Source organism: Alosa pseudoharengus, unplaced genomic scaffold (assembly GCF_046254945.1).
Source record: "Alosa pseudoharengus isolate Yale_2024_CS ecotype anadromous, Long Island Sound unplaced genomic scaffold, YU_APseudo_1.1 YU_APseudo_1.1_scf_18, whole genome shotgun sequence".
NCBI lineage: Eukaryota > Metazoa > Chordata > Actinopteri > Clupeiformes > Clupeidae > Alosa > Alosa pseudoharengus.
In genome coordinates this window covers 31,881,061-31,894,951 of record NW_027468650.1, presented here as the reverse complement: position 1 = coordinate 31,894,951, position 13,891 = coordinate 31,881,061, and the positions used below count along the sequence as shown (strand labels likewise).

Sequence of the window (13,891 nt, the reverse complement as noted above, 5' to 3'; positions counted from 1 at the left end):
CCAATCAGTGTGCCAAATTTCACAACTTTTCACCAGACGGTTCTATGGGCTGCCATTGACTTCCATGGCGGAAGAAAGTATAATAATAAGAAAAGATAGAAACACAATGGGTGCCTTCGCAGCTTCGCTGCTTGGCCCCCAAATATAGCTGCAAGCAATGTGGGGGCCAAGCAGTTTAAGCATGAGTTAGCATTAGACATTGTGATAGTTTCTATCCACAAGCCATCAGGATACTGAATTATGGCGTCCTAGTCAGTGCTGGATTACCAGATCATAGACACCTGAGCACAAATGTCTGATGCGCCCCCCTATAGCCTATAGCTTGACTAAAACCTTAACATATTACAGACTATTCACAGATGCCAGTCATTTACTTCTGTTTATGATAATAATAATTGTATAATCTATCCTCTCTCACATCATGCACCCACTTGTTGCTTTCTGTCCTGACTGGGAACATCCTCTGCTTTCCATTTCTCCAAACTCCAAGTTGTCATTGTATCTGTCCTCTGCTTTCCATTTCTCCAAACTCATTCTGTCATTGTATCTGTCCTCTGCTTTCTATTTCTCCAAACTTCAAGTTCTTTCATTGTATCTGTCCTCTGCTTTCAAAGTTCTTTCATTGTATCTGTCCTCTGCTTTCCGTTTCTCCAAACTTCTAGTTATTTCATTGTATCTGTCCTCTGCTTTCCATTTCTCAAAACTCATTCTTTCATTGTATCTGTCCTCTGCTTTCCATTTCTCCAAATTCAAGTTCTTTCATTGTATCTGTCTTCTGCTTTCAAAGTTCTTTCATTGTATCTGTCCTCTGCTTTCCGTTTCTCCAAACTTCAAGTTCTTTCATTGTATCTGTCCTCTGCTTTCAAAGTTCTTTCATTGTATCTGTCCTCTGCTTTCCATTTCTCCAAACTTCTAGTTATTTCATTGTATCTGTCCTCTGCTTTCAAAGTTCTTTCATTGTATCTGTCCTCTGCTTTCAAAGTTTTTTCATTGTATCTGTCCTCTGCTTTCCGTTTCTCCAAACTTCAAGTTCTTTCATTGTATCTGTCTTCTGCTTTCAAAGTTCTTTCATTGTATCTGTCCTCTGCTTTCAAAGTTCTTTCATTGTATCTGTCCTCTGCTTTCCATTTCTCCAAACTTCTAGTTATTTCATTGTATCTGTCCTCTGCTTTCAAAGTTATTTCATTGTATCTGTCCTCTGCTTTCAAAGTTTTTTCATTGTATCTGTCCTCTGCTTTCCATTTCTCAAAACTCATTCTTTCATTGTATCTGTCCTCTGCTTTCCATTTCTCCAAACTTCAAGTTCTTTCATTGTATCTGTCCTCTGCTTTCCATTTCTCCAAACTTCAAGTTCTTTCATTGTATCTGTCCTCTGCTTTCAAAGTTCTTTCATTGTATCTGTCCTCTGCTTTCCATTTCTCCAAACTTCTAGTTATTTCATTGTATCTGTCCTCTGCTTTCCATTTCTCAAAACTCATTCTTTCATTGTATCGGTCCTCTGCTTTCCATTTCTCCAAATTCAAGTTCTTTCATTGTATCTGTCCTCTACTTTCAAAGTTCTTTCATTGTATCTGTCCTCTGCTTTCCATTTCTCCAAACTTCAAGTTCTTTCATTGTATCTGTCTTCTGCTTTCAAAGTTTTCATTGTATCTGTCCTCTGCTTTCCATTTCTCCAAACTTCAAGTTCTTTCATTGTATCTGTCCTCTGCTTTCAAAGTTCTTTCATTGTATCTGTACTCTGCTTTCCATTTCTCCAAACTTCAAGTTCTTTCATTGTATCCGTCTTCTGCTCTCCACTTCTCCAAACTTCAAGTTCTTTCATTGTATCTGTCCTCTGCTTTCAAAGTTCTGTCATTGTATATGTACTTTGCTTTCCATTTCTCTAAACTCCAAGTTCTTTCATTGTATCTGTCCTCTGCTTTCCATTTCTCCAAACTTCATTTGGTTTCTATACGTGAAAGTATTGCTAAAATATGACCCTACTTCCTGTGATTATAGTGCCACTAGTGGTCAAAGCACAACAAATTGATTGTGTGTCCTTGGGATGTGCTCTTAAGTCCACATACCAAGTTTGGTTTTGATAGGTGAAAGTGTTGTTAATTATAGCACCCCTAGTGTTCAAACGAGACCAAATTTATTGTAGGTCCTCAGGATGTGTTCATGAGTCCACGTACCAAGTTTGGTGTTCATACGAGAAAGTCTTGCTAATTATAGCACCCCTAGTGGTCAAAGTTCACCAAACGTATTGTGCATCCTCACCGTGGGGTCCCAAGTACATATACCAAGTTTGGTTTTGATTCATGAAAGCGTTGCTGAGATATGAGCTTACTCCCTGTATCTCTAGCGCCCCCCTAGTGGTTGAAAGTCCCCAAATGTATCCTGTGTCCTCAGGATTGGTTCACAAGTACATACACCAAGTTTGGTTTCTATATATGAAATTGTTGCTGAGATATGAGCCGACTTCCTGTGATTATAGCGCCCCCCTAGTGGTCAAAAGTCATCAAATTTATTGAGCCTCCTCCTAATTGGGTCCTAAGCCCATGTACTGAGTTTGGTTTTGATACTTAAAAGCCTTGCCGAGATCTGAGTTCACTTCCTGTTTGGCGGCTTTGCCGCCAAATTCGATTGGTTGTCACAGGTGACCTGTTTAGAATATGGGTCCAAAAAGCAATGTGTTTGTGAGTTATGGTCTGAAGATCGTCTGTGCCAAGTTTCGTGAAAATCGGATGAACTTTGTGACCTATGAAAACTTTTTAGTGTTTTTGATGAAATCCAATATGGCGGTAGAATTAATTATGCTGACGTCACAAATTGCCATCAGTCAGCTTAAGGACCTCCCAAAGTATTAATAGACATCACTAATATGTTTTAATTCCAAACACATCACCCATAACAGGCCAAAACGTAATTTTGCTTATTACAGCGCCACCTATTGGTCAAAAGTCATCTCACTTATTGTGCCTCCTCCTAATTGGGTCCTGAGCCCACGTACTGAGTTTGGTTTTGATACGTGAAAGCCTTGCCGAGATCTGAGTTCACTTCCTGTTTGGCGGCTTCGCCGCCAAATTCAATTGGTTGTGACAGGTGACCTGTTTTGCATATGGGTCCAAAAAGCAATGCGTTTGTGAGTTCTGGTCCGAAGAACATCTGAACCAAGTTTTGTGAAAATCGGATGAACATTGTGACCTGTGAAAACTTTTAAGTGTTTTTGATGAAATCCAATATGGTGGTCCAATCAATTATGTTAATGTCAAAAGTTGATATGTGTCAGCCTAAGGACCTCCCAAAGTATGAACAGAGATCATTAATATGTTTTCATTTCAAACACGTCACCCTATAGAGGCCAAAACGTAGTTTTGTTAATTATAGCGCCACCTGTAGGTCAAAAGTCATCAAATTCATTGAGCCTCCTCTTAATTGGGTCGTGAGCCCATGTACTGAGTTTGGTTTTGATATGTGAAAGCCTTGCCGAGATCTGAGTTCACTTCCTGTTTGGCGGCTTCGCCGCCAATTTTGATTGGTCGTGACTGGCGACCAGGTTTGAGTATGGATGTCAAAGGCAATGCATTTATGAGACATGGTCTGAAGATCATCTGTGCCAAGTTTCGTGAAAATCGGATGAACTTTGTGACCTGTGAAAACTTTTAAGTGTTTTTGATGAAATCCAATATGGCGGAAGATCCAACATGGCGGAAATTGACGTAATTGAGTGCGTTGAGTTCAGCCTCATCCAAGGCTTCCAAATATGTTGCGATATTCAAAATCGGGCATACGGTTCAAAAGTTAATTGCATGGATGCAATGTCAACTTTGACCCATTGGTGGCGCTAGACTGTCTGTGGTTCAGGCATAAAACTTGGTCAAATTAATTATTATACTGTCCTGAATCAATGTGCCAAATTTTACAACTTTTTACTGTACGGTTCTATGGGCTGCCATAGACTCTCATTGCGGAAGAAAGTTGCATAATAATAGGAATAGGTAGAATCACTATGGGTTGCCTCGCAGCTTCGCTGCTTGGCCCCCAATAATAGGAAAACGTAGAAACACAATGAGGTCCTCGGAGCTTCGCTGCTTGGCCCCCAATAATGTCAATTAAATCAATAGCCTAATAAAATAAGCAATGAAAATGAGGGGGGGGGGGGGGGCAATAATAAATAATAATGTCCATTCAATCAATAATATAAAAACTATAACATGGTAAGACTACATTAAAAAGAATATCAATAGTAAACAACAATGTCAAATTAATCAACAGCCTAATGGAAATAAAACAATAAGAAGCGCTTAATGAACTAAGTGTATGTTGAACAGATATGCCTTTAGACCCTTCTTAAAAGACCCAAAACTATCACAGAAACGGAGAGCACTGGGCAACTCATTCCACCAATATGGAACCACTGAGGAAAAGAGTTTTCAATTTGACCTAGCATTTATGACTCATTGAATTAAAATAACAAGGAGCAGATCCAGTCAGTGTTCAAGGCCAAAGGCGAAAGTGAGAGATTTAAATTGTATCATCATATTGTACAGTTGTACACCCATAACGTCCTTTTTCTCTTTGGGCCAGAAGAAAGTCTCTATCTTCTGGATTCTTGAGATGAATGAGTGCATCTTGATGTGCGATATCAAACAGGTCTCCCAACTGGTCTATGAAGGCCTCTACATTGCACTGCTGAGTCTCAGAAGTTCTCTTGGCATTTTTCCATTTGTCGTGAAGTGTTTCCAGTTGTTTTATGGCATGATGTTGGGGATAAAGGGGAATCCTAGCCTTGTCCTAGAATACCAAGACTTCTTCTGATCACCGCTGTTGCACTTTCATTAATTTTTTTTTCAATGTTTTATGGTGATATTACAACAAACATAAAACCTGCTTCTTGGAGGGTAACTTTGTTCCAGTTATTTCAGTCTCTTCTGATCCGAGTAACCATATAGCGGATTTGCTTTGTGTTGCTTCAGCCATTGTCTCAGTGTATATTGTCTATTGTGCTTCATTCACATTGATGCTTTGAAAGACATACCACAACTAAAACAGGAGTTGCTATGAATTGCTCACAACAGCATATTATTGGGAAATACCGGAATCAGCAGATGAGATCAGCAAATCAGCATTGCAAATTTGCATGGACAATATGGAATTCCAATTTTAATGTGGTCACCAATAATCAATACACATTGTCATTGCCTGCATGGTCAAATAAGTCCATTGCTGCCATAAGCATATATTATTAAACAATTATACATGCTAGCACAATGTATCACATAATATGCGAAAAATCCTGAATATGCACACTGCACAGTATGTGGTAAACTTCAAAGGTCTTAAGCAACCTCTAAATATTGATTAATATTGATAAAATTTTGCCCAATTATTTTTTTTATTTATTCAAACATATTGGTGGGGTGAGAGCATGAAATTTCAAAAGTTAAAAAATAAGGACCACCCTAGTGAGTGTGAGTGAGAGAGAGAGAGAGAGACTGGTTTGCCTGGTTCATATCAGAACAAACTGAACTGCAGACAAGCATTCTGCTCCAATGACAGCCAGTACTCAGGTTCCCCTGTGCTTCGCACAAAAAAAAAAAAAAAAAAAAAAAACTGACACCCAATGTCACTTGTGACATAATGAGTCACCGGCTGGCACGTCAAGCATGTTCCCCTTTGGCAGGCAGGGCGCCGAGTGACAGCATATGCCTCAGATCTCCTGGATCTCTGCTGTGGAACTTTCACCTAAAGAGGCCTTTTGTACATGAGATCTGACCTGTGCATATACATTGTAGCAAGCAAATTCCAACTTCCCCTTAGAGAGCTGCCTATAGTATGGTGTATCTATGAAGTATGGTAGCTCTGCTCTTAGCAACAGTTATATGGTAAGTAGAGTAGATGTTTTTGTTTATTTAAGAGACCACAGTTACTGTACAAGGAGAGGATCCAGCTGAAGTGACAGTGGGCCATACTACCTACTGTGGAACAGAGCTTACCGTGACTGAAATCAGGAAACAGCAGAGGATGAATCTGTTTATGTGAGATCTGGTGACTGAGACGTCACCAGTCCGCCTGTTGGTGGGATTGTTCTGTCGGAAAAAAAAATAAACAGCCATTCTGTGTTTTTGGTAGAGAAAAACTTGAATAAGAGAAATATAACTAAATATTCACTACCTAAATACACACACACACCAAGTAAAATGTTTTTTTGTTTTCTTTTAGTAACATCGTGGTGGTTTTGAAGAGAATTGCACAATGACAAAACATCTGGTCATCTCCTGGGGCGCTGAGATGCCTAGGAGGATATGTGGCTAAGAAAATCCCAACTTTACCTCCACGGCTTAATTACATGCTTAATGTGAACTGATGACAAGCAGAATGACTAAGAGTCCATGCAGTGGAAATTTACCAAGATGGTTATCATATTTTCCTGTCTTGAGTTTGAGCTGAAAATGACTTATGGGTAGCCACTCATTGAGTCACAGGTAACCGTTAAGTGTTTAATCCTGCAATTAACGATTTGACCACAAGCATCGATTTTATTTTTTCATGGTGAAGGTTGATTTCGAATGCCTCGGAACTCGGGAGCAATGCCAATAGGATAATAAGGCTTATCTGAAACTTCATTACATTCCAACGACAGATGAAGGACACGGCGGTTCACCTTGTCAAAAGCGGGGTAGAGAGCCCGAAGTTCAGTAAGCCATCCGTAAGGCATGTGGCCCACTGGGTACGTGGCGGTGAGGACAGCAACAGCCTACACACACACACACACACACACACACATCAATGAACACCAGCCATTGACCAGCCATTGTGAGGCTCCCTCTCAGAAAGTGAAGCAATAACAGACCTGAGTAGACTCCTCACTTCCGTTGAGGTCGCGAGACACAAAGAGGTTAACGACTGGCCTGCTGATCCTCTGTGTGGCCAAGATGAGGGCCAGCGGCCACCAGAAATTCAGCATCTTCCTAATGGTAACATCCCCCTGGAGAGAGCCAGCAGGCAAAGATACAAACTCAATTACCATTCAGGTTCATTCTTGTCCTCTGTGCAACAAAACATAACAATAGACCTTACAAAAGCTCTGTAATCTAAGGGAAAGCAAAAGACAGTCTGGCACTCCCAAATTTGCGACTTCGTACACCAGCAGATAAAAGACCAAGAAGCCCGAACCATGAAGACGAAAACGATCACCAGTCTACACAAAAACTAGTCATAGTTCTTCAAAGCAGTAGATTTTGGTATTGTACCCCAATTTCGATGCTACTGGAGTCAGGAATGTTTTCATGGACGTTGCAGTAGTAGCCCATTCCCACGATGGTGAATCGTACCAGTCCACCCATGTAGAGCGACAGGATGGGGATGAGGAGAGGCTCTACACACTCCAAGTTACTGTGGAGCAGGATGGCGACAAATACAATCTAACCAGGAGAAGACATCAGTTAGTTGCACCGCCACCAACTTATAAACACAATCAACCAAATGCGTTGGTGGAGAGGTTGAGTTCGACAACACAAATTATATAATTTACAAAGACAAAGTTTACCTGTGTAACAACATCTGATATGGAGGCTGAGCCAACAAGAAGGCTGTGTTTGTGCTTGAGGAGAATACCAGAATGGATCCACGCCTTTAAAATAGAGAACAGTTTCACACACAATAACCAAGGATTTAGTACATAAAATACCTAATAACAAGGATTCCATCCACCCAATTTAAAATAAATAAATAATAATTCACCTCTAAGGTGGAATAATAGTATACTTTCAATCACGGCCGTAATCATAGTATAGTTATGATCAATTATGCTGGCAGAATTTCAAACTCTTGCACAGGTTTTGACATATGGAGCTATGCTTTAAGGCTAAAGCAAGACCCAGGTAACTCACCATGGCATCCAGAACTGGGAACAGTGACAAATAGAGGAAGGCCCGCCTCGTCTTGTTGCCCACGGATTCATCCACATTGTGTAGCTTATTAATTATGTAGTACCCAAGGTCTGTATAAGCTAGATTGAGAGTAGTCAAGGAAAAAATTTAAATGTGTACAGTAAAATTGGGTTCTTCCTCAGGAAACAGAAAGGACCTAAAAACAACTCAGACTTATTTAAAATTAGTCACAAGTCAGTAAAGATTTCCACCACAATGTCCATCAGAACCACAGTCAAATGGGCTAACATCTGGTTTACATTACTCATAAAGCAGACATTCACAGAGAATTGTCTTGTTGTTTGTGGTTCACACTACTTGCTCTGTTCCAAAGGGCAATTGGGACTCTGAGCCCAGGCAGTGCATTCAGGAAGCGTCTTTGCGTAGGTTTGCTGACATAAGATCAGTTTGACTTACTGCCTTCCAAGTAAAGAAAAGTCAGATACACAGTGTCTGGACCAGGGCTCCCACTCTGTGAAGCGTGATGAATAAATCTCTCCTACACACTCACTTCTTCCTGTCTCCTGGTCTATTTCTTACTAGTTAGAGCCCTCTCTCTGGTGTCACTATTTCCGTTTTAAAAACACCCACACATACTATTGGGGGAAAAAGAAAAACCTCAAACAGGTCATTACACTCACTCACACACCTACCAATGAGGATGTGCAAAACAAAAGCGATGGTGCCCGCAACGCCCATGCAGAGCAAAGCCTTGAGCCGGTCCCGTCTGCTGTTCGTCAACACCAACCCCACATTCTTGAAGTCACTCATTGGCCCGGTGAAGAACTTCATGAGGGAGTATGCCAGCCCATAGCTGGCCAGCATCTCCACTCGATCCTCCTTTACTGTGGCAATGCCCCTGTTCAGAGCCTGCGGGGACAAGCACAGATGCCATTGGAGTGAGGAAGCTAATCAAAGAGAAAATACTTCCTGTAGCTAGTATCAGATTATGTGCTTCAAGATCAGTCTTTTTTATCTTCAATAACTCTTGCTTGTCCATATAAGTATAAACTCAGTTTAATGTAATAATTAATGGTAGATTACCACCATGAAGACTATATGGGATTCTAAGCATCTACAGAATCTGAATTTGAGGTTGAGTTAGTTGACCTTGGAAGAATGATCTCACTAAGAATCTCATCATTTTCTTTCCTCTAAGCTTTGTAAAGTTCTTCCTGCCTGTCTGCTTCAAGAAACCCTTAACATACAGCAGGTAAACTGTCTGTATCTGAACACAGGTTCTCAGATCAATGCTGTTGGATTGATGCAAATGTTTATCACAGGAACTGGATTTTGGTTTCATCCCAGCAATAATTCATTCAGTTCCATGAAATAAAATGCTGCCAACTCTAAAAACTGGTCATCTCCCATCAAGTCTCTGCTAATATTGCATCCGTTTGATATTACAATCAACTTGAATGGCATCATCATGCCACTGGTGTCACCTCATGTGGCATGCAAACGAAAAATATCACAGTGGGACAGATGTGAAGTCATCTGGGAGTCCATGGGAATGAGTCCAATATAGAACTCGAACACTCAAGGAACAAACAATGAGTGACCAGTACAATCCTTCAAAACACGCCTTAGCCAAAACTAATGTGATGTTCAACACGACACGGTTCAAGATAAAGCGACATAGTCACTTGCTGGCACATTTTTTTGTATCGAGTCACCAGAATGATGAATGCACAACCTCACTTCCTGCTCTTGCCATGGGTGACTGCGAGAATATAATTTCCATTTCCCATAAGATTTACTTTACAACCAAACACAGCTGCAGGAGCACAATGAGCAAGGGGAGGCCTATTTTTAAACCCTCAACCGGCTGTTATGCAAGCTTAATCCTTGGTCTCCCTACACCTCGCACTGCCGTTTAATTGGACCTCTTACCCTTCACTAGACCGGCAGACTACCAGCAGAAGACAATGAATGTCAGGCTGGCCCAGAGGTCAGTGAGCACTGCTATACACTACAGTCAGTGCTGCTCAAGTTTCCTCTCTGCCTAATAAAGTCACTTCAGCCCAGGTGGGACATGAATTTCATTTCTTTAAGTAAAAGCTACTGAAAGGGAAACTCATCAGATGTCACTTTAGGCAGACACTACAGAATACTGTTGTGATTGTTTGCTCATAACAAGGGGAAATGCCAAAGTTCAGCTGGCAGGACTCAAGTCCCACTCAAGTGAAATTGGTGGTTAAGGACATCAGACAAACAACAGAACCCCAAGAAAAACTAAACCTATGAATGAACTGTCACTGATTGGTGTATATTTTCCCTCACTTGAATGGATAAGTATGGTTCAAAAACATGCCACATTCACCAAGGGCCCTCTCCCCTTCTTTCATGCAAAACTCACCAACAAAAACAATGACTTAGAAGGGTGGAGTATGGAGCTGTGAGGATGTACAAATAAGGCAACAGTTGTAAGTGTATCAGGGTACTGTCGCTCTAAAATGACTAAGGAAACCCCACAAAATGCCTAAATAAAAGTCTCCCCTTATTCTCCTGCCTAAATTTAAATGTGCCGTCATTGAGTTAAGAGCTGTTATTTATAGTGCTGTCTGTGCCAGAGCCCAGGGAAAAATTAGCACTGGAGCCGTGTTGCTGTACCCCAGTCAGAGTACCAGGACGTCCCCTAAACTAAAGTAAACAAGAACGTAACATGGTTAATATTAAAAGACAATATGTAAAACGTATCAGCCTGTCAAAATCTATGACTCATTTCCTTAGTAGTAGTAGTGCTAAACATGATGAATAACTAGGCCTACACCTGAAAAATTAAGCTCAGCTACATCTTAATCCACCTGCTTACCAGAATGATAAGCATTTAACCGCTAAGCAGCAAAATGTGCCTCGAGACATACATATACAGCGGGGAAAATAGGTATTGAACACGTCAACATTTTTTTCAGTAAGTATACTTCCAATGAGGCTATTTGCATGAAATTTCCACCAGATATTACAATTAACTTATAAGATAATCCACCCATATAAAAAAATCCAAAAATGTAATTTTTATTCCACTTTATTATGTGTAATAAAGTGGAATGACACAGGAAAAAAGTATTGAACACGCCTGCTGAAATGTTTTAAAAAACTTTGTGGAAAAGCCTTTATTCGTAATGACAGCTTCAAGGCATTTCCTGATCCTAATCAGTCACAGTATTCTGGTGTGATTTTGGCCCATTCTTTTAAACAGATAGTCCTTTAATATTGAAGATTCCAGGGGTCCCTCTTGTGAATCCTGATCTTTAGTTTACTTCTAAAACTGTTCACTTGGATTGAAGTCAGGGCCTTGATTTCCTTTCTCTGAAACCAATTGAGAAAATGTCCTTTGCTGAATGGTTTGGATCATTGTCCTGCTGGAAGGTCTAGTCATGTCTCATCCTCATCGTCCTGGTGGATGTAAAGATTCTCCTGGAACAAAATGACTCCATTCATCATTCCTTCAACTGTATAAAGTATGCTAGTACCATGAGATGACAAATAGCCCACACCATGATGCCACCACCTCCAAACCTCATTTTGGTATGGTATTTTTAGGGTGATGCACAGTGCCGTTTCTCCTCCAAATATGGTGTGTAGTATGACATCCGAAAAGTTCAATTTTGCTCTCACCAGACCAGAATACATTATCTCAGTATTTCATAGGATTGTCCAAATGTTGTGTAGCAAACTTTCAACAAGGTTTGACATGTTTTTCTTCAGCAATAGAGTCATGCGATATGAGCGTGCATAGAGGCCATGGCGGTGGAGTGCATTACCTATGATTTTCTCTGTAACAATTGTACCTGCTGCCTCCAAGTCTTTCTGGAGCTGGAGTGGTCCTTGGATCTTGGGCTACTATTCTGACTATCCTTTTGACTTCCTGGTCAGAAATCTTGCAAGGAGATCCTGTGCATGGCCAGTTGTTGATGCAGTGATGTTCCTTTCACTTGCAGATAATGGCTCCAATACTGCTTGCTGGATGATTCAGAAGTTTTGAAGTGCATCTATAACCAGTTCCATTGACATGTTTTGCAATAATAAGGCAAAGGTCTTGGGAGGGCTCTTTGCTTTTACCCATTATACAATGTTTCTTGTGTGACACCTTGGTAACAAAAAACCTTTTTATAGCCCACCAGTATGTACTAACCCAGTTTATATCAATTTGCACAGATAGGAGGGATAATTTATCTTAAATACTTATAGATATCAGTTTGTTCCTTGCAATTCCTGGCCTTTGTGTACTGATTTTTCTTAGCGTGTTCAATACTTTTTCCCTGTGCCATTCCACTTTTTTACTCATAACTCTACTTTTAGACATTAATGTTTGGATTTTTATATATGTGTGGATTACCTAAGTTAATACTAATGTCCGGTGAAAATTTCATGTGAATAGCCTCTCTGGAAGTATACTGTAGTATACTGAAAAAAATGTTGATGTGTTCAATACTTATTTTCCCCGCTGTAAAGGTGCTGGTCATATTAAATGGAATTTACTGAAATAAATCATATATATATATATATATATATATATATATATACTGCTCAAAAAAATTAAGGGAACACTTCAATCATACACTGGATCGGTATTCTGAAACTGTTTGGTTCTGAGCACAAGTAAAACTTTTGAGGTGAGTGTTTTATTTTGCAAGAACTGTCAGGCATTCTGTGAATATAGTTTAAGAATGGAGAAAAGGGTGAAAGGGAAAAAATGTGTTTTAACAATTGTGGGAAACTGTAAGTGTTCCCTTAATTTTTTTGAGCAGTATATATACAAGTTGGTTTGGATCCATGGTTATACAGCAGCCGATGGGTGATTAGGGACAAAAAAGCCTATTGAACCATTTAAGCTAAAGTAGTCATAAGATGCTATGAGATGAACCTATGGACAGGGTGACAATAGAAATCTGATGATGTGACAGGGTTGTGAAATACAGTGCAGAACTAGCCTAGTCTAATTCATATTTTAGGATTTTTCATAACCACCGTTAGTCATATTTTAACACGTGAAAACAAGACCTTTCAAGTAAGCCTATCTATTTTTTGTAAGGTTTGTTTTGATAATCGTGTCTGCGTTTGACCATAGCTCAACACCACCCTATGTAGCCTAGCCTGTTTTGTAGGCAAGCTTTCCAAAGCTTGTTTTTAATAAAGGATGTCAACTCGTTATAAGGCTAACAGGTGGAACACGTTACATTTGAACTGTAGTGGCATCAATGAAGGAAAGATAGGCTAACATTTCCTGTAGGACGAACAGTTCATTTAATGCTGATAGATTAGTTCATGGTGTTTTGATTTGATCCTGGCCACTCAAGACAGTCAGCTGTACATTTTTTAAACAGATGCACAGTCAACAAAGATTTTACAAATAATTTACAACGTGTCAACTTACCTGTTCCCCAAGGTCGATGGCTATGTTGGTGATAGCCAATGGCACCAGAAAACGGATGAGAGGCCAGTAGGACTTGAGAGATTGGGAGTCTTCCATTATCTCACCTGAGTGATGGTTTGCAATGCATCGGCTTGAACTTGTCGGTGTGCCGAATGGTTTTAAGTGCCGATTTTGGTCTTCACTGTTAGAATTAGGCTACTAAAGGCCAATGGTAGGAGATATTCTTACCGACTTTAACGGGACGAAACAACTACCTCACATTCATAAGTAGCTAGTTCACTTTTCTAGTAAACAACGCATGGAATCACATTACTCGAATCAACACCCGATTGTAGAAGACAGTTTCCCTAAAGTTCCTGCCGGGAGCTCTGCCATTGCTTTTCAATTACCGAGACGTTAAGTGCTATGAGCAGAAACCAACATGAAGGACACTGCGAAACGCCAAGGACTGTTTTCAGGACAGCTTTCACAGCATCTGAATGTTTCATGTGTCCGATGACATTTATCCCTCAAGCACACGTGGGGCTACACTATACCAACCCTCACGTACGTCATAGCCTACTGTCCTCGTGCTGACAATTAAAGGGCCTTGAACTTC

General features: G+C 40.2%; 1 protein-coding gene across 1 annotated transcript in view; it reads right to left on the bottom strand.

The window, feature by feature from the left end:
- LOC143131358 (progressive ankylosis protein homolog) overlaps positions 1–13,805 on the bottom strand; it is a 32,927-nt gene extending 19,122 nt beyond the window's left edge. Inside the window, exons 1-8 of the mRNA XM_076290953.1 lie at positions 13,294–13,805; positions 8,567–8,783; positions 7,875–7,993; positions 7,532–7,615; positions 7,236–7,406; positions 6,836–6,970; positions 6,647–6,739; positions 5,979–6,071 (exon numbers count right to left, since the gene is read on the bottom strand). Of these exons, the coding sequence (XP_076147068.1) occupies positions 5,979–6,071; positions 6,647–6,739; positions 6,836–6,970; positions 7,236–7,406; positions 7,532–7,615; positions 7,875–7,993; positions 8,567–8,783; positions 13,294–13,389 (1,008 nt within the window). The 5' untranslated portion in view covers positions 13,390–13,805. The remainder of the gene's footprint in view (positions 1–5,978; positions 6,072–6,646; positions 6,740–6,835; positions 6,971–7,235; positions 7,407–7,531; positions 7,616–7,874; positions 7,994–8,566; positions 8,784–13,293) is intronic.
- Between the last annotated feature and the right edge of the window lie 86 nt (positions 13,806–13,891).